Here is a 25,149-nt window from a genome sequence, read left to right as displayed (position 1 = left end):
AAAATTGCACATATTACACACAAACAAATTTATGTAGCTAACTATGACAACACAAACTTTGCCATATCTCGGCCAAAATAAAGTCCATCAACGCCAAACTTTAGATTCTTGTTTACCATGACCCTCTGAAGGTCACTCACCCGTTTTACAAAAATTGGCCACTAGGGGGCGCTACAAGTACAAAAAGTTTATATCTCATGAACCGCTAATCTGATTTTTACAAAACTTGATGGGTACCATCTAGGGACACTCAAAGTGGGCGTGGCCTATGGAACCCACGTCTAAATTAACTACTTACACTAATGTGAACAACTTACAATTTACAGGATAGACAATGGGTCATGGACCACACCTAGCAAAAATTACACATGTGAACCACTAGGTGGCGCTATAATGTTTTTTTGCCTTTAACTCCCACATTATACATCGCACATAAAAAATACTTACATCCACGTGTTCCTTGAATCAAGCTGAATCACATCATATAGGCCACGCCCATTTCCGCTTAATTTTTTTTCTGCAATATCGCGCAATGCGCAAAACCAACTTTTTCGAACTCGTCCAAGGCCGTGTGACAGATCAGCACTAAACCTGGTAGGTAGCATCTCCAGATGGACGTGACCAAAAGTTACCCAAGGAATTTTGCTACGTTGAAGTTTGCGCATTTGACGACCAAACAAATTTTCCTAGCTAGCTACCACACACGTATCATATCATATCTTGGCCAAATTAAATGTTATCAGCAAATAACTTGAGATCTTTGTTCATCTCACTTACTACGATTCTCTGTACCAACTTTGGTGAAGATCGCCCGGGGGCGCTATAAGCAACGTTTATTTGTTTTGGCCAATAACTCAATGCATTTACGCTTTCGCGTGCTCCCCCGGGCGTCGGGGGCGACTGGCGTGGGTGGCTTGGGCCCCGTCATAACTGCTTGCAGTTCTAGTTCAAATTGAAAGTCCAAAGAGAAAACGAAGCAAGATCAAATTAAAAATATTATTATTTTACTACGCTACTAGGAAAAATCATGCCATAATTCAATTTAAAAAAGAAAAAGGAAACAAAGTTGAAATGTAAAATGATAATTTGAAAATGTAAAGTTCAATGTAAAAAGTCAAATTTAAAACGCAAAGCTTAAATATAAATGCTTAAACTGAAATCTTTGAACTCTTTTATTGAATGACAGAAACAACAAATATGAAACTCAAAATGTGAAATGGAAAAGCTTAAATAGAAATACTTAAATTAAAATCTCAAATAGAAAAAGAAATTATTTTATTTTAGCCTTTGCACTTAATAATTTTCAATTTGAAGTTTTATCTTTTCAATTTTCCATTTGGTAATTGCCTTTTGACATTTTAAGATTCACCATTTCTATTTCTATTTAACATCGAGGCTTTTCATTTTGAAGTGACGTCTTGTCAATTCAAATAAGGAGGCGTGGCCTAACGGCTGGTGGGAGGGGTTGTCCATCTGACAGCTGGGTCTCTGAGCTTCACTCGCTGTTGGAGTGATGTTTGGAAAATATAAATGACAATGGTGAACTTTTAATGGAAGAAAGGTTTTAAAACTTTGTTCTCTGTCACTATGTTCTTCAAACTAATAAATGCTGTGCTTCCATTGGTATTGTAGTAGGGGTGCATGTGTGTGAAATATAAATAAATAAGAAATATAACCACAGTCTTAAACCACAACTCATCATCACATAAATTGATTTTGAATCGTATCTTATCATTTAATATCTTGTCCGTACTGCTAATAACATTATTAAACAATGAAATCCCTGCACGATGTAATGTGTTCACATAGCCCTGCAATAAATACAACTGTTGTGAATGTTTCGTTCATCTTTATTTACATACTTGTGTGGACAGAACATAACACATGGCTTTTGATTGTTTTATTTTGAAGGTTTCCACCGGAAGTGTCGGTACGGTATTATTTTTGGCCTGACAGAAGCTGACAGCTGACATTGAGTATTTTTAGAATTTAGAGTGTTTACAGCCCTCCAGTGGTCACAGCGAGGAGCTGCAACGCTACATTAAATTCGTGGATAACACATTGCTAATAATGTCAGGAAAATCATTATTGATCTCAATACTTATTGATCATTATTAGTGTGACTATTACAAACATTAGTAACATCAGTGTTTGTTAAAACTGCACTCGAGTTGTTTAAACAACCGTTTTTTGGTGGAGAATGCCGTCATGGCTCTCTTGGTACTGATGGAGCCGACTGTGACATGTTTCAATGAGATATAATGAGTATTTACTGCCCTCTAGTGGTCACAGTGAGGAATTACGCCAAAACAAGACGTCAAGTTAGACAGGATAACACAGTGCAACTTCCGGTCAGTACTTTTCAAAGTAAAACAAAACGAACTAACACAAATTATCATGAAATGGTGTGTTAATTGTTCTCTGGTGGTCACAGTTAACACTTACAACTCCAAATTTCTCCGTGGGAATAATACATGTAAACATATATTATAATACCAACAATTAGTTAATAACCTTCTCAACTGAGAGATGTGCATGTCTAGCTTGAGGCAAGACACATCAAGCTAGACATGATAACTTCCGGTCAACACTACTACTACAACACAAAATAAATCTAATGGGACAAACTGAAGCAATTACAAACAAATTAGGATAAATATTGATTAAATGATAATGCATATCACAGTTACAGGCTACCACTCCTTCAGTCTTTCAGCATAATACTAGAGGATGCATGCCAATATGTCACAATCGCTCAGAGTTGTAACTCATACTGTAATTCTCTCCCTCGGCCATCATGCATCCCTCAAACAACTTGACGCTCCCATCACTTGCCTGTACTGTCTGTACCATTGACTGTAAATATTAATGGACAGAGCATGTGTGACGTCACCCATCGGTTTGTGGAGATCTACTACAAGTCGTGGAGTTTGCCATTACAGGTGCTGCCGTCCTGGTTGCGGATGTGATGATTTTAGACGAGAGGGAGGAGAGAGGGAGGAGAGAGGGAGGAGTGATGGAGGAGAGAGGGAGAGAGGGAGGAGTGAGGGAGGAGTGAGGGAGGAGAGAGGGAGGAGAGAGGGAGGAGTGAGTGAGGAACCATAGACTGTTGGGCGCTATCTGACTGTGACGTTAGCTGAGAGTTGGCAACGCTGCTTACACTCTACGTTACGTTACACACTTTCACTGGCAATCTGGATGCAACTTCTGCTGAAAGCTAGCCTACATAATTTGAGGTAAGATTTAGCTTGGCTAGGTTTTCAATATATCTTTGTCCCATAGTTATATTACATATAAGACAGGCAATTACAAACAAATTACAGGATCCAATTACAAACAAAAAAAGGATCCTGTTAACATTTAATTCAATGACTGTCAATCACATCATAGCCACGCCCTAAAACAACCCCTGCTTTATCATCAATTTTAAAATCAACGAGACCATAATTTAAAAAATGAACATCATTCTGTGTTGCAGAAGACTTCAAACTAGTGACTTGAGACCATAAACTCATTATGGCAATGGTGTGAGAAGTGGGTCACTTTCTCATAGACTTCTACAGAAACCGACCTCCTTTTGCAACCACACGTGTCGCCCCCTACTGGAATTCAGATAGAATGCAGGTTTAAGGAACTTCCGCATTTGCAGCACTTCGCTGAACCGGATGCGTTGTCCATTAATATTAACAGTCTATGGTGCTGACTGACATATTATATAAAACATATTCCTGTGTGCTGACATGACAAGGATCCTGTTAACATTTAATTCATCATGCAGAATTCAAAATCATTCATTAAAAACAGACAATGTGAACTTTTATTGGCTTCCATCCCAAAACCTTTATTGATCATTTACAGTCGGATCTTTGACACAATAACTTAATCAACAACAAAAAATTCAGTTTCAATTTTTTTTTCTCCCTTCTTTGTGAACAATTCCTTCACGTTTCTCACACTTCAAACCTTTAACCAAGGACGGCATTGAAGACAAGTATAACTGATCGTCATTGATATTTAATTAATACACTTTTGATAAGTTGTTGCAATTTTAAAGTTAGTTTCACTCAAGCATTAGGAACAATGCTCCCATAGTTACAAAACATGTTGTGATCTGAAGCTGACCTGAAGACCTGCTCCTCGACGTCATTGTGCTAAATAATTTATCATCAATCACCTAAGAAAATGAAACATACAACAAGTAAAAAAATAAATATGACAGTCCCATAATACAAACTGCAGAACTTCGAACTGGCCATATAAAAAAATATAGATTATTCCTGTTTCCCTCCACATTTACAGATATAACTATAGTATAAAGTTTTAATAAAACCATCACCATGTAATGTTTCCTGTTAAAGAGTCCAGCTGGGGACATTAGTTGCATGTCGATCCTCATGTCTCTCCCTCATTTCCTGTCATATGTACTCTGTAACACATTCATTAAATGCCCCCAAAATACTTGGAATAAAAACACACAAAAAATAGTAGGCACAAGCTCAAAGGACAGTTCAGCAGAATCGATCGAAGTTATGATGTCACGTTGGTTTGCAAGTGGTGGGGTCCGAAATAAATATGGTATCTTCTATCGTAAGTTGTAATCAAACTGGATATTTCACATGAAACATTTCTAAAATAATCCTTACGATCCTTCAGTGTTCATGAAACCTTGCACACTTTCACTTGGAAGTATATCAGGCTGATGTTGCCGATTATGGTCTGGGTGAATACTCGATTCTGATTGGCTTCAGGGCGTCCATAAAAAAGTGTTACAGGACACCTACTGACCGTCTACTGTTCTAAATGAATGCGCTACATTAAAACAAAAAAGGAAAGGTGAATCTGTTATTTCCAACACTGAGTGCTGCTTCAGTGCCTCGTCCTCTGAACACCACAGGATGGCGCTAACACACAAGCTGCAGGAAGTAAGTTACACTGCCCCCCATCTCTGTTTATTGACATAGCGTTAGCTTCCTGGCTCGTAGCTGAGCTGAAAGGTTCTATAAGCTGGGCTTATTGGATGGAAATGATTGTTCCAGGTATTAGTCAAACCCTCAGGTGTAACCAGGGAAACAGAGTTATTGTTTGGAAAAACTTTAGATTTTGATTGTAAAACGTATTAAAATATGAAATCATGTTTAAAAATAATATATATTTGGCAAGTTCATCGTCGGGCATTAACCCCTACATATATCCTGAAATTGAACTCTTTAGGTCTTAAGGTATGTAACCCTGTGGAATGATTCCTTTTCTTTGTGTCAAGAAGACGAAAGCTTTCTGAGCTTCACTCTGCTGGTGGAGCAAAGCAGTTTTCAAAGCAGAGTATCTCTTGTGTCTTAAAACTCTCTGTGAACACCGTATTGACGTTTGGTGTGAGGCGGGTGCTGTAGCTCAGCAGTCGGCCGTCATAAATCAGCTTGTCTGGTGTCAGCTGGGTTTGCCTCGGAGCTCTGCACAGACAGAAAGCAGAGACATGACAGTTATTGTTATGGAGGAGGGTTCAGTTTCTGAGTCAGAGACATCATCATGGGGCATCGGTTAGAACGCAAGAGCCAGGAAAACGTCAGTCCACTTATAGCTTGAGCGCGTAACTTTTTGATATTAATGAACGTCCGTTACATTCAAGCCATTGCCAAATGAGTTGCTACAAAGCCAATGAAGACTATCAGCTCCACACAACTCTCTCTGGATTTCTCAGTATGACTATGTTCAGAAGATTGTGGCGTCCGCAGAAATTTGAGTGAAGATAATTACCTCTTCTGAAGAGTCCATCATGTTTTTTTAATCCTTCGTCTCCTTGGCTACTAGCAACTGTGTGTGTGTGTGTGTGTGTGTGTGTGTGTGTGTGTGTGTGTGAGCACATGAGCCATTTCTAGTGGCAGCTTTAAATCATTTGCATTGTATCATGTGGATGCACCGACAGTGTTGTTGTCATTACTTAGAATTCCTCATGGGGGAGACAGAAATTACGCTCTGGTTTATTGGCATTTCTTTAAACCAATCACAATCGTCTTGGGCGGCTCTAAGCACTGAGAAAAGCCACAGTGCCGCTGCAAAATAGCCTCAGGAAGGAACTTGTTTTGGTGGAACGTGTGTACGTTCAAAGGTTGTTTTAGTCGTGCAACAGAAAACTCAGATTGGACAGATAGTCTAGCTAGCTGTCTGGATTTACCCTGCAGAGATCTGAGGAGCAGTTAACCATAGTCCTCACAAATCCACCGGAGGTTAGAATTCCAACACAAAGAAAGCGGAAGGGGACGGACATCCGACCTAAATGAGTGAAATCCGGCGAAATTTTCGTCGGCAACGGAGCAATCCCTTAAGTGGAACGTCAAGGATATAGACTAAGAGGTCCTTGGCCTAAAAACGTTGAAGACCCCTGATGTAGAGGAATTATGCCCAGAAATAAACCCAGTTTAATGAGCCCTATGAATTGATTAGAAAGTACACAAAGCATCAGTCTACCTTGTGTGGTACATCCGTGCTATATTCCTGTCGACCCAGGAGCAGCCTTTCTGTGAGCCCCGCAGTCCGTGGACAGTCGGGATGAACACAGCCCGGGGGTTGACGATGATCTTGAAGTTGCTGTAGTGGGTCTCTGAGATGATGGGTTCGTGGTACAGGTGAGCCAGGATGTTGACCCCGGACACATTGTGCCAGCCGGGGCAGCAGCCCTGCGGGGGCAGGGGTTGGGAGTTGGGCGGACGCAGCGTGACGGTGATGGGGAACACGTTATTCTCAAACATGTAACACTTGTCAGCGCCATATCTGTTTTCCAGCAGAGGCAACAGCTCCGACCAACTGGTAATAAGATGTCGAAAAGAAAAAAATACACATAAAAATGTAAACAATGACATGCTTCATAACACACAACAGAACACGATGATATGATAAAGTTGGAAGCACATACGTTTAAAATGTTGCATTTGTAAACATTTTTAACTCTTACTTAAAGCAACACTATGTAACTTTTCCCTCTTCGGTCCCCCTACAGGTTGTTTCATTGGAACTACAAGAGGGAAAAGTTACATAGTGTTGCTTTAAAGTCCCCCCTTTAGACATTTTAAAGTATGTAAAAATACTCAATTAATATTTTGGGTTACACTTTACTTGAAGGTATCTACATAAGAGTGACATGACACTGTCATGAACGTGTCATAAACATTATAAACAAGTCATAAACGTTTATGACATAACGCTTCTTTTAGTAACTCACTCTAACTCTTATGTAGATACCTTCAAGTAAAGTGTTACCATATTTGTTGAACTTGGGTTTTCCCACATGAAAAGTAAAAATAAACTCTAAAAGGGGCAGGGGAAGCATATCTACTCTTTTTATTTTGTGTGCTATTGACCGGTGAAAGAGCAGCGGGCATTAAGATGGCTAAAAACTAGAGCTGCAAAGATGAATCAATTAGTTGTCAACTATTAAATTATACACATTAAATTACCCACACATTTTTGGGAATCGATTAAATCGGTTTGACTCATTTTTTAATGAAAAAAAGGTCAAACTTTTCAGACTCCAGCGGGTTAAATGTGGATATTGTTCTAGTTTCTTCTCTTCTCTGTGACAGTAAACTGAATATCTTTGAGTTGTGGACAAAACAAGACATTTGAGGACGTCGTCTTGGGACTTTGGGAAACACTGATCGATTTTTCTGACATTTTATAGAGCTAACAACTAATTGATTAATCGACAAAATAATCAACAGATTAATCGACAATGATAATAATAGTCCTATACTAGAAACATTGGCGAGATTCAGCCAGACATGTTTGAGCCTCGGCCGGGTTCAGACAGGACACAAACGTGCCGCTGCCTGCGTCCCTTCGCCCATGTAAACCAACCCGGCGCCACAGTCTGTTGTGCACGAAAGACGTATCAGAATGGTAAGTGTAGTTATCATCTTTTATTTGATGTTGTTTGTTAGCTACATATGATGGTGTGTTTTCGCTCTCTGTACTGACAGTCTCTGTGCCGGATGTTTCAGGTTTCTTTTCCGGCTTTTGCATATTAGACAGTAGCCTGCCGTGGTCATATTCAGATTCTAGTCAGAATATGAGTCTGATACTGCTCCATTGGGCTGTGATTAGGGGGCGTGTTTCAACCGAACCAGGAAAGAAAATGCCTCTGCACTCAATTGGATAGACCTCCAACCAATCAGAGCAACGGAGACAGATGTCACAGAAGCTGCGAGTCAAAGGCAGGCTTCGACAGAGCAAAGGCAGAGGCGGCAGTTTCCCTTTCGTGTGGACGGGTGTGGCAACGTGTAAACATACGTAATCGTGGTTCTCTGTTCCTCTTTTACTATTAAAAGAGAACTCCGGGCAATTTTTACGTTAATCTTAATTGCTATACTTTTTTGAGTACTGTCTATAGTAAAAAACATGAGCCGAATTGGTGCTAGCAACATGGAGCTTCTGTAGCTAATGCCCAGAGCTCCCGTTAGCTAAAACGGCAGTTATGGGGGCATAAGCTAAAGAGTGCCTTTGTGCCTCTTAACAGACTCAAAATGCTATTAAAATGTCTGTGCAACATGAACAGGGCCCTTACATGACAACAAGATGCGTTTAGCAACTTAGCCATTGTTGAAATTCACATACCCTGTTAGCTGCTAGCTGCCGTCTGGGATGAGTGAGTGTTCAGCCAGGCTCCGGTAATAATCATCACGCTGCAGTCCCGTGTGTATTTGTAACATAAATATCCATTTAGTGTGCAATCCATCTGGCGTTGGTGAGTAGGAGTCTTGTCCGTGTCGATCGTTGTGGTTTCCTTAGCCGGACTAGCATGCCCGGGCGGCGTCCCTGCCTCTGCTTCCTCCCCGCCCTCCTGGCTTCACGCGGCCTACAACAATCCAACGAGCGCTCGCTGGTCTGGTGGATGTCTTCCAGAAGACCGTTCAAGCCTTCGCCGCAAAAAATTGTATTTTATTTCCCCCTCAAAAATAGGTAATTGAGCACTGTAGTGGTTATGACCATATTAGTGACTATGCTAGATGGAAACGGACCAAATTATATTTGGGTCCTGTACAGTAAAATAGTGTTTTAGACGGCTAGCTGTAGTCTCGCTAAGTCCCGTGGGAATTCAGTTGTAGCAGGAAAAAGGTAAATAGTAGTGTGCAGGTTGGAGGAGCGTAGTGTGTGAAGAGTGAAGATCGGAGTTGTTCACAAGGGAAGAAGTTTGGAGTAACGTAACTGGAGAATATAGAAGATACTGAACACATGGAAGAGGCGTTTGAGTTTGATGGTCGTCCTTATTTATTCGAACCCGAGTATACAGACGAAGAACTAGCATCACAAGAGTTGGAAAGAACGAGACAGACAGAAGGGCAACTTAGCGATACGGGGAAATAAAATACAATTTTTCGCGGCAAAGTCTTGAACGGTCTTCTGGAAGACATCCACCAGACCAGCGGGCGCTCGTTGGATTGTTGTCGGCCGCGTGAAGCCAGGAGGGCGGGGAGGAAGCAGAGGCAGGGACGCCGCCCGGGCATGCTAGTCCGGCTAAGGAAACCACAACGATCGACACGGACAAGACTCCTACTCACCAACGGCAGATGGATTGCACACTAAATGGATATTTATGTTACAAATACACACGGGACTGCAGCGTGATGATTATTACCGGAGCCTGGCTGAACACTCACTCATCCCAGACGGCAGCTAGCAGCTAACAGGGTGTGTGAATTTCAACAATGGCTAAGTTGCTAAACGCATCTTGTTGTCATGTAAGGGCCCTGTTCATGTTGCACAGACATTTTAATAGCATTTTGAGTCTGTTAAGAGGCACAAAGGCACTCTTTAGCTTATGCCCCCATAACTGCCGTTTTAGCTAACGGGAGCTCTGGGCATTAGCTACAGAAGCTCCATGTTGCTAGCACCAATTCGGCTCATGTTTTTTGCTATAGACAGTACTCAAAAAAGTATAGCAATCAAGATTAACGTAAAAATTGCCCGGAGTTCTCCTTTAATGCGCTGTCGATATCTTCTATAACAGACGCGTCTCAATTCTCCAGCAGCAGCCATCTTTGTTGTAAACAAATTCAACCCAAGCGCTCTTTGGTGACGTGGTTGATTACGTTACTGTTGATCATCTGTCCATCATCGTATAAAGCCCGCCCTGACAATTTGAGTGGTCCAAACAGCTCTGGTTCGAGCATAGTTACTCTGCAACGGATCAAGTCCAGACCGAACTTCCCGACCTCAAATGTTGTGGGCAGGGCTAAGTTCGGCTAGCATCCAGGCTAATTAGACAGCGGTTGGCTTTCGAATCTTTGACATATCAAACTTAAGCTTGCTGTATGTTTGAATCTCAGATATTAGGAAAGTGCGCACACATCTCCCACATCAGGAGAGGAATGTGAAAACACCTCTCTGGTAAATACAAGTCAGTAAAGACAAGGTGTCACGACACAATCCAGTGATGTTTCCCCACCAAGTTGGGTTAATGTTATGTCCACGACTTTGAATGTCTACAAACGAACTGTCAACCTAGTGTCGACGCAGTTTGACACCACCACGAAGGAGAGAGTACGTACAATATTTACAAGTACCATGAATGTGTACTTAAGTACTTGATTAAATGTACTTAAATCTAATCTTATGTGTGTGAGCACAAATGATACACACATTGTGTTTTAAACATCATGGCTTTGTTTTAAGGGCGAGGAAAAAGACTCAACTCGGCAACAAATGTTGCAACGCATTCTGGGTATCTTCTGAATAAGTATGAGCAGGAAAAGCAGATACACTGAAAAAATAAATAGAATATAATAGAACTTTATTGTTCAGCCAAGGCCGAAAAATCCTCTTTGGTCTCACCAAAACAGATAAAAATATCCTATTACATGAATGCAAACATACACACAGTGTACAATTGGCTTTCTGTGTAGAAGGGTGCAGATTAGTGCAGTTTATTCATTGGTTTTTAAGATCTCTTATCGATGTTCTTGTTTCCCAGAGGTACTCTGTATCGTCGCCCTAAAGGGAGCAGCTTAAACTCAGTGTGGAGGGGATTGCTTAGTGTCACCAAAAGATGGACAGAGCTTTCCTTTCCTGCTGTTCTGACAACCCTAGCAGCTTGTTTTTGTTTGTTAGTGTGTCCAAACCAATGTCCAAACCAGACAGATATTTAACACAAGAATTTGAGGAAGAGTGGAGGAGGAATCGGTCTAGAGTCAACGAGCAAGGTAGGCCTAATCCTTAACTTCTTTTTACAGCGTTAGTCTCTGCAGTTTTTTCAAATGCACGAGCAAAATCAAGCTCTGTAGTCCCTAGACGCAACGAGAGTAATCAAGTTTTCCACAGGGTTGTGGTTGTGCCGTGACACAAGTTCAGACATTTTTGGGTACATAAACATGAGAAAAAACTATTTTTGAGTGGAGGGGGATAATTAATTTAATACCAGGCATCATCTCCGAGGGCTAAAGGTCTATTTTCTTAGACAAAGTGCTACCTGTTGACTGACTGGGGCAGTATCAGCTCGTCCATATCATGCAGGGCCACATATCTGGATTGGTACATGTATCTGTAAACACAGTCACTGAGAGCAGGAATCTGGCCGAGGTAGTGGATGTCACCTGGACCGTGTTCGGGCAGCCAGCCTCGAGATACATTCAGAAATCTGGACAGAGACCAAGGAATCACCTCTACGAAACCTGAGAAGGACACATTGGAAGAGACATGTTAGCAGCTGAGAGGTTTTAGTTTAGCATTCTGGGAAATTACTTGACTTTTGTATAGTATATGTTTTAATTCCTTAAAGGACAAATCCGATGCAAAATGAAGCTAGGGGTTAATAACACATGTGTACCGAGTCGACCGTTCTCTGGGATATGTTTTCATGCTAATCAAATGTGACCAGTTTTATCGCAAACCGCTAATTAGCTTATAACGCTAGTCGTCGGGGCAGAGGGTAAAGTAAAAAGAAATCTCTATTTCTACACCACTAACAAGGCTCAAAATAGCACCACACTTCCACGGTAGCATAATGAGGGTCCCTACATGTAAACCGAAGCATTGATAACTTTGTAAGTGTACAGACAGTATATTAAAAAGATTTATAAAAGTTTATAAAGACAGTAGCGTTCACGTATACAAGCAGGCGCCATCTTGGGAATCTTACAGTCACGAGCAGTCGAACGCCGTGCAACCAGTAACCAGTAACATAGCTCAAGCATGGCGTTCTTCTTTTTACTTTACCCGTGCCCCGACGACTAGCGTTATAAGGTAATTAGCGGTTTGCAATAAAACTGGTCACATTTGATTAGCATGAAAACATATCCCAGAGAACGGTCGACTCGGTACACATGTCTTATTAACCCCTAGGTTCATTTTGCGCCGGATTTGTCCTTTAAGATTTCTATTGTCAGTGGCGGACTCCTCCATTCCTGTGCTGGAATCAAACTGCCTACTGACTGTACAATGAATTCACAGGAAAAAATGCAGCATGTAATCAGCGTTACGTAACAGCTGTACAATTGTTCTGATACTACTACTACTACTACTACTACTACTACTACTAAGACAGGGGAAGGCAACAGGTAGGTCTAACATTAGGTGGAAGTGTAGGGGGAGCCACATGATACCAACAGATTAATTTCTTAATATTAATATGGAAAAAACTAATATGGAAAATATATTACATAATGTTTGTTTGACAATATGTCTTAGTGGAGAAGAACACAGGCAAGGAGTGAATGAGACAGACATGAGGTCGGCGATGGCATCACGTAGAGATGAGACCAGTGATGACATCAGGTAGGAGTTCTATTAGTTAGACCACACAAAACTAAATGTCCAATATGGTTTGAAGTTCTGTTGACCAACCTATTCACTGTTTTGGGGGGAAAATAGTGCAGACAGAGATGGAAAGCCACCACCACTCAAATCACATCAACCAGGGGTGATGATTAGGTTAGATGCCGGGTCACCTCACTTCCTCACTTCCAGGTTTCGGGTCCTGAAACACCGTCGACGGGGGGAGTCATTTGGTGACTCCTTAAACAAAAACCTCTGGCTTGAATTGCTGTTTTCACAGAGGCCAGTACCTGCTGGAAGGTGACGGGATTCATCTTTTGAACAGCAGGACAGGACCACTGAAGAGACCTAGGTGAGATACATTTTATTTCTATCCGGACAGACTGCTTGTTTAAGACCAAACGGTGATGATGTCTTTGATGCCTAGAGTATGTAAGTGTTAACCCTAGCGGCGGGACAATCAGAGAAACGAATAAGTAACAAGTAGGTAGATAGGAAAAGGACAATACATGTCCCTTGTCTTATGGGAAGACTACTGAAATAAAAATAAATGCCTGGATGAGATAGATTTTATTTTTCTTGACTGAAAAGACTGCTTGTTTAACCTTTTCCTCCCATCGACCATGCACTTGTCCTCCCGGGTCAAAATTGACACGGTCTGTTTTGCCAGTTTATAAAGCATGAAGTATAAATTATCACCCAATTCTGTGTTAGATCTTCTTAGGCAACTTCTTTCCAACCTATTACCACTAGTTTTACACTTATTTTTTTAATATATGGTCAAAAAAACGCATTTATATAAAATTATACCTAATTTCTGAGTTAAAAAAAGCTGAAATTATGAATTATTTTGACTAACAGTTGAGATCAACGGGAACACATGTTGATGGGTTATCACAGACTGGTATAAGTCAAAGTTTAGTCAGGATACTGTTTTGAAACCAATTTTTTTAATGGCAGCCAATAACCACACTTGTCCTCCCGGGTCAAAATTGACCCGGTCTGTTTTGGCTATTAATAAAGCATGAAGTATAAATTATCACCCAATTCTATTTTACACCTTCTCAACAACTTCATTCCAACTCATTACCACTAGTTTTACACTTATTTGTGGAATTTATGGTGAATAAACTTCATTTACATGAAACAATACCTAATTTTTGGGGTAAAATAAGCATAAATTATGAATTATTTTCATTATAGTTAAGATCAGATGAATCGATGTTTGTGGATAATCACTGACTGGTATATGTTAGTGATTTGTCAGGATATGGTTTTGAAACCATTTTATTATTTTTAATGGTAGCCAATAATCACACCTGGTGTCTTCCCTGGGTAAAAAGTGCATGTGCACGTCTGCATGTACATGTGTGTCCATGTGTGTGCGTGTTCATCTGCTGAAAAGAACAGTAGTGTGATCCACTATGCAACAGGTGTGTGTGAGTGTGTTTGTGTGTGTGTGTGTGTGTGTGTGTGTGTGTATGTGTTTGTGTGTGTGCGTGCATGTTCATGTGCTCAAAAGCACAATAGTGTGATCTTTTGCAGGTCTCAGCTACTGTGTGTGTGTGTGTGTGTGTGTGTGTGTGTGTGTACTGTATGTGTGTGTGTGTGTGTGTGTGTGTGTGTGTGTGTGTGTGTTCATCTCCTGGAAATCATAATGATCCATTGCCCAATTTCAGTATGTTGTGTTTGTGTGTGTGTGTGTGTGTGTGTGAATGCATGTGCGCACACACACGTGTACATGTGCATGTTTGTTGTCCATGTGTGTGTGTGTGTGTGTGTTTGGGTGCATTTCCATGTGCTGGAAAGCACAATAATGTGACCAATTACATGAGGTAGTTCTCAGCTGCTGTTTGTATGAATGTGTGTGTTTGTGGGGGTGGGGGGTGTATGTGTGTGTACATGTGTGTGGGGGTGTTTGTGTGTCTCCGCATGTGCATTCATGTACGTGTGAGTGTGTTCATCTGCTGTTGAGCGCAAAAGTGCCCCATTGCACCACCGGGTCAAAATTGACCCGGGAAGACCACAAATGCTATAAAATTAAACACCCAAAATTCAATGAAAGTAGTGATCATTAATATTACTTACGAAGAACGTCATTGGGAACCACCCATGTTATTTTTGGTTAATTTGGTTGAAAGAAACCCATAGTTCTGATAAAGAAACTTTACTCTTTCAAATTTGACCCGAAGACAACACAAGGGTTAAGACCAAACGGTGATGATGTTTTTGATGCCTAGAGTATATAAGTGTTAACTCTAGCGGCGGGACAATCAGAAAAACAAAGCAATAACAGGTAGTCGATCTGGTAAAAGGAAAATAAAGATATCTACAGTCTCTAGGAGACAATAGTCCATAACCGATGTGAGAGGGCTACAGATAATAAATTACTCTGTGCAGCACGTTAAAAGAGACGGGAGCTCGCTACTACAAGAGACAGGGTAAGATATAAAGTAAGATATAATATAAGTTAAAGATAAATTCTTATAAACGGTAAGAGATAATACTTTTATATTATGAAGATAATAATATATAATATACTTTGTATATAAAAGGGATAATTCAGTCAGGAAAAGCTTAGAAAAACTGGCTCAGATTTCACTGCAGTCACGCCCAGCAGGGAGGAGTCTGAGAAGACTGAGCTGCTGTAGAGCCTTCACACATTGAAGCTTCACAGACCAGAGAGATAAATGTACTTTTGAATTAGGATAATGGGTTTCCTATTGATATTACTGTCGTGGGTTCAGAGATCATATCTCTGAGGCGTTTCACCAGTTCAATTCAGTTCAATTCAATTTTATTTATAGTATCATAACAAGAGTTATCTTAAGACACTTTACAGATAGAGTAGGTCTAGACCAGTGGTTCCCAACCTTTTTTCCTTGGCGCCCCCCCTACTTATGTCTAAGAAAAGCTGAGACAGACTTTTGTATACAATATATATTCTAGTGTATTATCATAATTTGTTTAACATGTACAAATATTTTTTTTTTTACCTCAACCTCAAACCAGATAAAGACTTGCGCACCCCATGTGATCTTTGCCTCCCCCCTGAGGGGTGCCCGGACCCCAGGTTGGGAACCACTGGTGTAGACCACACTCTATAATATACAAGGAACCAACCATTCTAGTAATTCCCCCAAGAGCAAGTATTTAGTTTTATTTAGTGGCGAGGAAAACTTCCTTTTAGGAAGAAACCTCACAGACCCAGGCTCTTGGTAGGCGGTGTTTGACGGTGCCGGTTGGGGGTGTGATGAATAGTGGCAATAATAGTCACAATAAAGATAATGGAACTATGACTAGAAATAGTAATCGTAGTAGTTCATGGTATAGCAAGGCACTGCAGGGCGTTACAGGACGTAGCAGGGCACTGCAGAGCATAACAGGGCATAGCAGGACGTAGCAGGACATAGCCGGACGTAGCAGGGCACTGCAGGGAGTAGCAGGGTGTAACAGGGCATAGCAGGGCATGCAGCAGGACCACGGCGACAGCTGCAACCATGATTTTGGTGCCACCTTAATCCAAGGAAACATGCTGGGTGAAAAAAAATGTAAGGACTCCGGGGAATAAGCTCCCCAGAGCTAGGTTAGTAACAAGCATTTCTGGGACATGGATGCACACAAATGGGAAGAGAGAGGAGAGAGAAGCTCAGTGTGTCAAAGGAAGGAAGTCCCCCGGCAGTCTAAAACTATAACAGCATAACTAAGAGAGACAGGTTAAGGAGAGGAGCCTGGTCAGGCTAGAACTCTCCCCAACCGGATCGGGCTGTACTGGCCTGCCTCCCTCTACTCTGATTATATTATTGATTATATGGTAAATTAATTTGACGACTATGACGAGAAGCAGGTGGGCTGGGGAGGCCCAGGCGGATAGGGCCTAGGCGGATGCTAACTCCCTAACTATAAGCTTTATCGAAGAGGAGAGTTTTAAGTTTAGTCTTAAATGTGGTGACGGTGTCTGCCTCCCGGACCCAGACTGGGAGCTGGTTCCACAGGAGAGGAGCCTGATAGCTGAAGGCTCTGGCTCCCATTCTACTTTTTTTTTTTTTTTTTTTTTTGGGACTTTTTCCCTTTTTATTTTTGAAAGTGGATAGACATGAAAGGGGGAGAGAGATGGGGGATGACACGCAGCAAAGGGCAGCAGGTTCGAACCCTGCGCCGCTGCAGGACTCAGCCAACATGGGGCGAATGCTCTTACTGGGTGAGCTAGAGGTCGCCCCTCCCATTCTACTTTTAGAGTCTCTAGGAACCACAAGTAACTCTGCATTCTGGGAGCGCAGTGCTCTAGTGGGACAATAAGGTACTATGAGCTCTTCAAGATATGATGGTGCGTGACCATTTAGAGCTTTGTAGGTCAGAAGAAGGATTTTAAATTCAATCTTGGATTTTACAGGAAGCCAATGCAGAGAAGCTAATACTGGAGAAATATGACAAAATAGGAATTGGCGACGCAGATGGTGAGGTGGTGAACTGAAGCCAGACTGCAGAAAGTAAATGGGAATAACGATTACTTGTAATATTTTCAAATATTGATGCCTCAGGCACATTTTTTCACACCATATCATCCACGTTATCATGAAGATTAAATCCAGCAGTGTTATTTGCGCTTGCACTGAGTGATAATAGTTCCAGAAACACCCCCAACTCAAATCTTAAATAAAAAATTGTTCTTAATGTTTAATCGGCGCTGTCTTGCCGTCACATTGTCTGCTACGGAGCGCAGGAGGAGATGGCCCGACTGCATGGAATACAGGATAACATCAAATACCCTACTATTAGATAACTGCAGAAATGTATGTATGTAATGTAATGTAAATAACTAAATATATGTCTTTAATACTCTGCATATATCATCAAATGTCAAAGTCTGAAAATACAGCCGTTATAAGATCTCGCGCAATCGTTACTCTTAATTTTGGCGTACGCCATTTTGGGCTTTTGGGCGTACGTACACTTAGCACACAATAGTAAGGATCCTACGCACAGTTTTATAAATGAGACCCCAGGAGAGTCTTAAGGGACTTATTTGGGCAACCTGACAGTAAGGAATTACAGTAGTCCAGCCTGGAAGTAACAAATGCATGGACTAGTTTTTCAGCATCGTTTTGAGACAGGATGTGCCTAATTTTGGCAATGTTACGAAGATGAAAAAAAGCTGTTCTTGAGGTTATTTTTAAGTGGCCGTTGAAGGATATATCCTGATCAAAAATAACTCCTAGATTTCTGACTGTAGTGCTGGAGGCCAGGGCAATACCATCCAGAGTAACTATATCTTTGGATAATGAGGTTTGGAAGTGTTTAGGGCCTAGCACAATAACTTCAGTTTTGTTTGAGTTTAAAATCAGAAAATTGTAGGTCATCCAGGATTTTATATCTTTAATGCATGCTTGAAGTTTAGCTAACTGACTGGTTTCGTCCGGCTTGATTGATAAGTATAGTTGGGTGTCATCCACATAACAGTGAAAGTTAATTGAGTGTTTCCTAATAATATTGCCTAGAAGAAGCATATATAAAGAGAATAGAATTGGTCCAAGCACTGAGCCTTGTGGAACGCCATGGCTAACTTTAGCGTACCTGGAGGATTTATCGTTAACATTAACAAATTGAGACTGATCAGAGAAATAGGACTTAAACTAGCTTAGTGCATTCCTTTAATGGCAACTAAATGTTCCAATCTCTGTAACAGGATGGTATGGTCAATAGTGTCGAATTCAGCACTAAGATCTAATAAGACAAGTACGGAGACAAGTCCTTTGTCTGAAGCAGTTGGTTATAGCAGTTCTATAGTTGGCTAAGACCTCAGGATCGAGGGTGGGTTTTTCAGAAGAGGTTTTATCACAGCTACTTTAAATGACTGCCGTACATAACCTGTTAATAAAGACATATTGATCATATCTAGTAATGAAGTGTTAACCACGGGTAACGCTTCTTTAAGTAGTCTCGTTGGGATGGGGTCTAAGAGACAGGTGGATGGCTTAGCTGAAGAGACCTTTAACATTAGTTGTTGAAGGTCTATAGGATAAAAGCAGTGTAAGTATATGTCAGGTCTTGTCGTTCTTTCTAGCAGTCCTGCGTTTAAAGGTGAGCCGTTAGAAGTTGAGGGCAAAAGGTGATGAATTTTATCTCTAATTGTTATAATTTTATCATTGAAGAAGCTCATGAAGTCGTCACTACTCAGAGCTATAGGAATAGATGGCTCAATAGAGCTGTGACTATCTGTCAGCCTGGCTACAGTGCTAAAAAGAAACCTTGGGTTGTTCTTCTGAGGGCCTTCCTATAGGTTTTCAGACTGTCTTGCCAATCTAAACGAGATTCTTCCAGTTTGGTGGAACACCATTTACTTTCAAGTTTTCGCGAGGTTTGTTTTAATATGCGAGTTTGGGAGTTATACCAAGGTGTTAGTTTCCTTTGCTTCATCATCTTCTTTTTGAGGGGAACAACAGAGTCTAAAGTCGTCCGTAGGCAGGCCGTAGCCCCGTCTACAAAATTATCAATTTGGGAGGGACTAAAGTTTACATAAAGATCCTCTGTTATATTAAAGCACGACATTGAGTTAAATGCTGTTGGAATAGCTTCATTAAATTTAGCTATAGCACTGTCAGATAGGCATCTAGTGTAGAAGCTTTTATCTAATTTCGTATAGTCGGGTAGTAAGAATTCGAAAGTTATTAAAAAATGGTCTGATAATAAAGGATTCTGCAGAAATACTATTACATTTTCAATTTCGATGCCATATGCCAGCACAAGGTGGAGGGTGTGGTTAAAACAGTGAGTGGCCTCATGCACACTCTGACTAAAACCAATTGAATCTAGTAGTGTGTTGAAAGCAGTACTAAGGCTATTGCTGTCAACGTCCACATGGATATTAAAATCACCTAAAATAAGTACTTTGTCTGATTTAAGGACTACACATGACAAAAACTCAAGAGAATTCAAATAAAAATTCAGAATACAGACCTGGAGCTCGGTAAACAACAACAAATATAATTGGCTGTAATGTTTTCCATGTTGGATGTTGAAGATTAAAACAAGGCTTTCAAACGAGTTATAATTTAGTTTAGGTTTAGGATTAATTAACAGGCTTGAGTCAAATATGGCTGCAACTCCCCCTCCTCGGCCTGAGCCTCTAGGAATTTGAGTATTATTATGACTGGGAGGAGTGGATTCATTTAGACTAACATATTCTTCATGGCACAGCCATGTTTCGGTAAGACAGAATAGATCAATTTGATTATCTGATATCAAATCGTTTACTGGTACTGCTTTAGTCCACATCTAATTTTCCTATTCTGTTCTATCATTGCAGTGGTAGTTTTAATTCCAATTAGGTTGTTAAGTATAGCCCCTCTTTTGTTTACCTTTGATTTAACTGATCTGAGTTGGGGGACAGACACCGTGGTAATGGGATTATGAGCAATAATAAAATCATTGATTAAAAATGATTTCCCTGCCAAAGACCTGACATTCAGTAGGGCTATTGTTAGTGTATTAAAATAATTATCTGTCTGATTTTTTGGGACAGGCTGTGGCTGATGGGGAAATGGATGCTAAATTGACTATGTTTGCAGTTAATTGCTTCTTATTACTTAGGGGATTCACCACTTTGTATGGTCTATTGTTGATTATAACTGGAATGATAGAGCTGGTCAGTGGGCTAGCAGAGTTATTTGTAGAGGAAGAAGAGCTTATGGGAGAGTGTGTAATGGTAGTAGTAGTACTACATGTTACCCTGTAGAAAACATTTTCAGATCCATCCACATGTAAAGTGCCATTTGAATCAATACCTTGTGCACAGTGTGTATGATATGTTGATGGACTGTATAGGAGTTAAATATAGCACAGTTACTTTCACTCAGAAGTCAATTATATTTGACCTACTGCCTGCCTTTATCTGAGCGATATTTAAATTATAGTTTTCCTATTAATGGAGTAAAATATGCCTTTTCCAAATACCAAAAGCTGATTAAGATTGTGAAAGTACAAAAGTAAAATGCTTAAAAATTAAAAATACAGTTGATTAGAAGTTGTAAAAGTTAACTGCCACAAGGGACAACATTTATGTAAAATCAGCAAATAGGATAGTTCACGGGGAGAAATTGTCCATACCGGGTACAGTGTCGATGCACAAACTTTACAGATGTTGCAACACACCACATGTGTCGTTGGCAAAATCTGGAGATTGGGAAACATTGGGGGAGGGCATAAAGAAAAGCAATAGATTAAACGCTTATTGCAAATCATTGAACTGGGCGATGCATGCCAAACCTCCAGGTCATCTACAGGGGAGAACAAAGACAAACTGATGTTTTGATAATTATGTCCTTACAGAGGAACAAGAGGAACAACTGAATTCAATACCAGAAAAATTGTGGTCGCAAGGTACAACAGATGTGGGCTTAATTAAAGGGGTACAGCCAGTAAAAATTACACCTAAATCCTCATTCTGCCCTCACCAGAGACAATAGCCACTAAAACCAGAGGCTGAGGCTGGAATAGTTAATTAGGACTGTCAATCGATTAAAAAATGTAATCAGATTAATTACATACTCTGTGATTAATTAATCGCATACATAATTAACGGTGCCTGAACCGATACTTTTTAATAAAGTAAAAAAAGAAAAAAAAAAAAAAAGGGTACTAAACAACAGTCGGTGACATTAAAGAACGGCTTGTTTATTGCTAAGGCCATATGGTCAAAATTAAATGATTTAATAATAATGTATAGCAATAACAATAACTTATTTCACTAGTAAATTGCTGTTGAACGACAAAAACAACCACCAGATGGGAAAAAGACATTTACAATAACTTCAAATGCACCACGAGTCTGTAGTTTACCAGTTTCATTGAACGCACCGTCTGTGTTGTTTTTCCGACGGCAGCTGCAGATTGTTACATCCTGCTGTTGAATCCTCTACAGTAAAACACAGTCAAACTTTACACCGTTCAGCGTTAGCTGTCAGCATTTTAACCGTTTTTAATCCAGCTACTAGCTAGCGGTAGGCTAATGTTAACTGCTGTCGAGTATAGTGTTAATTAGCTAGCGGTAGGCTAACGTTAGCTGCTGTCGAGTATAGTGTTAACTAGCGTCACGTGCAGCGGTGTTTGTGTTGCCGTCTGTTTCAGAGCATCAGAGAGAAGTTCAGACATATTAGTGGCACCAGATTTTGGTAGCCAGGGTTGGCAGGAAGAAGATTTTTACAAGTAAATGTTCCAATTAATGATCCAGGCAGCACATTCTCGTCTCCCTCCTTCATTTTACAGTCCAATGGTGGCTAGAACGGCTCCGGGTCAAACGTCAATATGGAATGGATTAATCTGCGTTATTTTTTTTAACCCGTTATTTTTTCTCAGATTAATTAATCGAAATGAACGCGTTATTTTGACAGCCCTAGAGTTAATCATTAAAGATTTGCTAAAAGCGAAGGTGATTATCAAATGTTCTGATTCACCATGTAAATACACCTTTGTTCCCAGTAAAAATTAAAAAAAAAGGCTCCACCCACAGGAGGTTGGAGGATGGTACAAGATTTGCAAGCTGTCAATCAAGCTGTAATTCCTCATGCCCCCACTGTACCTGACCCACACACCTTGTTGAATGATTTACAACCTGATGAAAAATGTTCCTCTGTAATTGATATCAGTAATGCTTTTTCTTCTCTATCTCTGTAGACAAGGAGAGCCAATTTTAAATAACAATTTGCAATTGCATTATAACAAGACAAAACACTGTTGCTGCTGTCGCCATCTGGTATCTGGGAGCCACTGTCTTGTCCTTGTCTGGAGCACGGTGTGATGCTGAGGAAAGAACAGGCGCTCCTTGACTGAGATAACGGACGACATTGACTATGGACTATAGAGTTTTATCACATTCCACTTGGTATTAAAAAAAGCGGCTGTAGAGAGCTTTTCGTTAGGTCACTTCTGTACTCATGCTGTGAGTACTGTAACTGTCTCCTTGTTATGTTCACAAGTAAAAATGAACTTTGATATAACGTAAGTGGTGCTGTCTATGCTTTGATAATGTAATTATTCTAACAGCTGCTCTGCTCACAACGTTCACACAATGACAGCGAAAGGGAAAGTGGATGGATTAAAATACCCTGACTTCTGTTGCCGGTGCTGGGATAAGAGACACAATCATGCACATACAAAAAAAAATACTCCACCTTTGTTTGTGTAGTAGTCCAGTATGCGCTGCGTTTCAGGGCTGCTGCTGGTCTTATAGACGACAACTCGGTTCACCCCCAGTAACTGCAGCATTTCAAAACTCTGGACCAGCTACAACACAACACAGATATGTATACATATACACACTCCAGGGACATGTAGGCACTAAAGTACAAGATAGTCTTTGTTTCTGAATTATTAAAGGCATATAGTAGAAAGAGAAGCATTGACTAACTGTAAGCATTGGACTAACTGTAACTAAATAAAATGAAAATAATAGCTTCTTTTAGTCTGTCCTATTTTGTTCTTCTCCATTTCTCATGTTTGCCTGTCTGGGTCCGGATGCTTTAAGTCTTTTTTCTTCTTTTAATAAAGTAAAACATGTTAGAAAATGAGTGTTATGTAACGCTACCTGAAGCACATTGGTGAAATCAAACATGGTGGAGAGGCAGACGGTGAAGTCGTAAGGAAAGGAGTCACTCTGCGCCTTCCGGTTCTTCACCTCTAAAAACGTGTTGGAGGTGAGTGTATCTAAGTGTCCACAGAAAGAAAAATAACCCTTTAACACATTTTGACGATCATTTTTCTTTACTTTACTCTTAATGTACAGTACGTTAAAATAGGAGAAGTTTGAAAAACACCCGGAATAAAGTCATCAACAGAGAAAATACCAAATGTCTGTAAAAATATACTTACAATGTATTCAGTAAAAAGTTTTATTTATTGTATATGGATTGATATTGTTTTAAAGATATCACAGTTTTTTTGATCGACTATCCATGTTCTATCCATATTAAGTCTTAGTGTGCATTAGTCTCTAAATATACTTTTTTGTCTCTAAATTCACTTTTTTTGTTTGCGGTTTTTCAATCACTGCACAGCACTTTGAATGTAACTTTGTTTTTTAATGGTGTTATATAAAGCTTGATTGATAAACTGAAGAATAAAAAAAAAATCTTCAATATTTAAATCATTAAAAATTCGACCTTATGATGGCGCTAAATGAAAAGTCAGAGGTTTAAAATTGGTGTAAAGTAATCCATCCAATAGTCCAGATATTTCTTTGAAAACCACAAATGTAAACCTCATGGTGGAGGTAGAAGAAATGGCAGAGATCTTCATGATACGTCGTCTGGGCACCGCGACAATTTGGTGCCAATCCATCTGGTAGATGCTGAGATATTTTCTTTTTTTTAAAGTGAAAACTTTGACCTGCTGAGGAAAAGTCAGAGGATCACCAAAGCCAAACATTCATTCATTTTCTGGGCACCGTGGATATCTCAGTCTCGACCAACGTGGGGGACCAACAGACCGACATTGCCATCCCTAGAGCCCCGGCACTAAAAACCCGTTCCCAATCCCAACTTAGAAATATTGATGCTTGGTCAGTGTCTCTCAGCATCAGATACTGACCCAAAAATCACCCTTTAACGTCTGTATGGAACACACCGGGCAGAGCAGCAGCTTGACCGTGGCGCCGTAGGATGACGTAGTATTAAAGGTGCAGTAGGTATGCCTTATAAAACTAACTTTCTGTCATATTTGCTGAAACTGACCCTATGTTTGAGTAGAACTACATAAAGCAGGTAATTTAAAAAAATAATCCAGCTCCTCTGGCACCACCTACAGCCTGTAGTGCGAGTTGCAAAAATCCACAGCTCCCTGTTCAGATTCACCAATCAGGGCCGGGGGGGGGTGTCTAAGTGCGTGTCAATCACTGCTCATGCACACGCAAAGGGGGGAGGGACTGAGAAGTTGTTGATGTTCACATTTTTTGGCTAAGTCCTGGATCTTCGCAATCCTACCTACAGCACCTTTAAGAGCGACAACGAGCGTGAGTAGTATGAAAGACCAAAGATTTGCGTAAGGAGCTTGGTTGGGGTGGTGGATGGGTCAAACAACACAGGACTTTCACCCAGGAGACCGGAGTTCGTGTACCGTTCTTGTTTTGCGCGTCACTGAAATGTACATTCTGTAACCCCACCCACGCCCTATGGTTCCGACCCAGAGCATCAAAAAGTAACGCCAAGAGTCCCAACCAAGTGCATATCAGTTGAAACCCCCTGCGTCTGACTGAGACACTAAAGGAGACTTTTTGTGTCGGTAACGAATGCCAAAGGCACCTGACCAAGCGTCGCTTTTGGGCGCACTGGGAGTGAGAATGGGTAGAAAAACTTGATGCGCAGAACCCTAAAGTACCTTCAGAGAAATCTTCAGCAG

General features: G+C 40.5%; 1 protein-coding gene across 1 annotated transcript; it reads right to left on the bottom strand.

The window, feature by feature from the left end:
• Positions 1-5,163: 5,163 nt before the first annotated feature.
• Positions 5,164-23,580, bottom strand: LOC116053161. Its single transcript, XM_031304125.2, has 5 exons — positions 23,342-23,580; positions 22,929-23,040; positions 11,456-11,657; positions 6,463-6,798; positions 5,164-5,447 (listed from the first exon to the last, which is right to left on the bottom strand). Exons 1-5 carry the CDS (start codon positions 23,366-23,368, stop codon positions 5,282-5,284), a joined length of 843 nt encoding a protein of 280 aa, XP_031159985.1. The 5' UTR covers positions 23,369-23,580; the 3' UTR covers positions 5,164-5,281.
• Between the last annotated feature and the right edge of the window lie 1,569 nt (positions 23,581-25,149).

The sequence above is a fragment of the Sander lucioperca genome, chromosome 20 (genome assembly GCF_008315115.2).
Source record: "Sander lucioperca isolate FBNREF2018 chromosome 20, SLUC_FBN_1.2, whole genome shotgun sequence".
In the NCBI taxonomy this organism is placed as follows: domain Eukaryota; kingdom Metazoa; phylum Chordata; class Actinopteri; order Perciformes; family Percidae; genus Sander; species Sander lucioperca.
The sequence above is the reverse complement of the archived record's forward strand: the minus strand, read 5'-3'. Positions and strand labels throughout refer to the sequence as shown.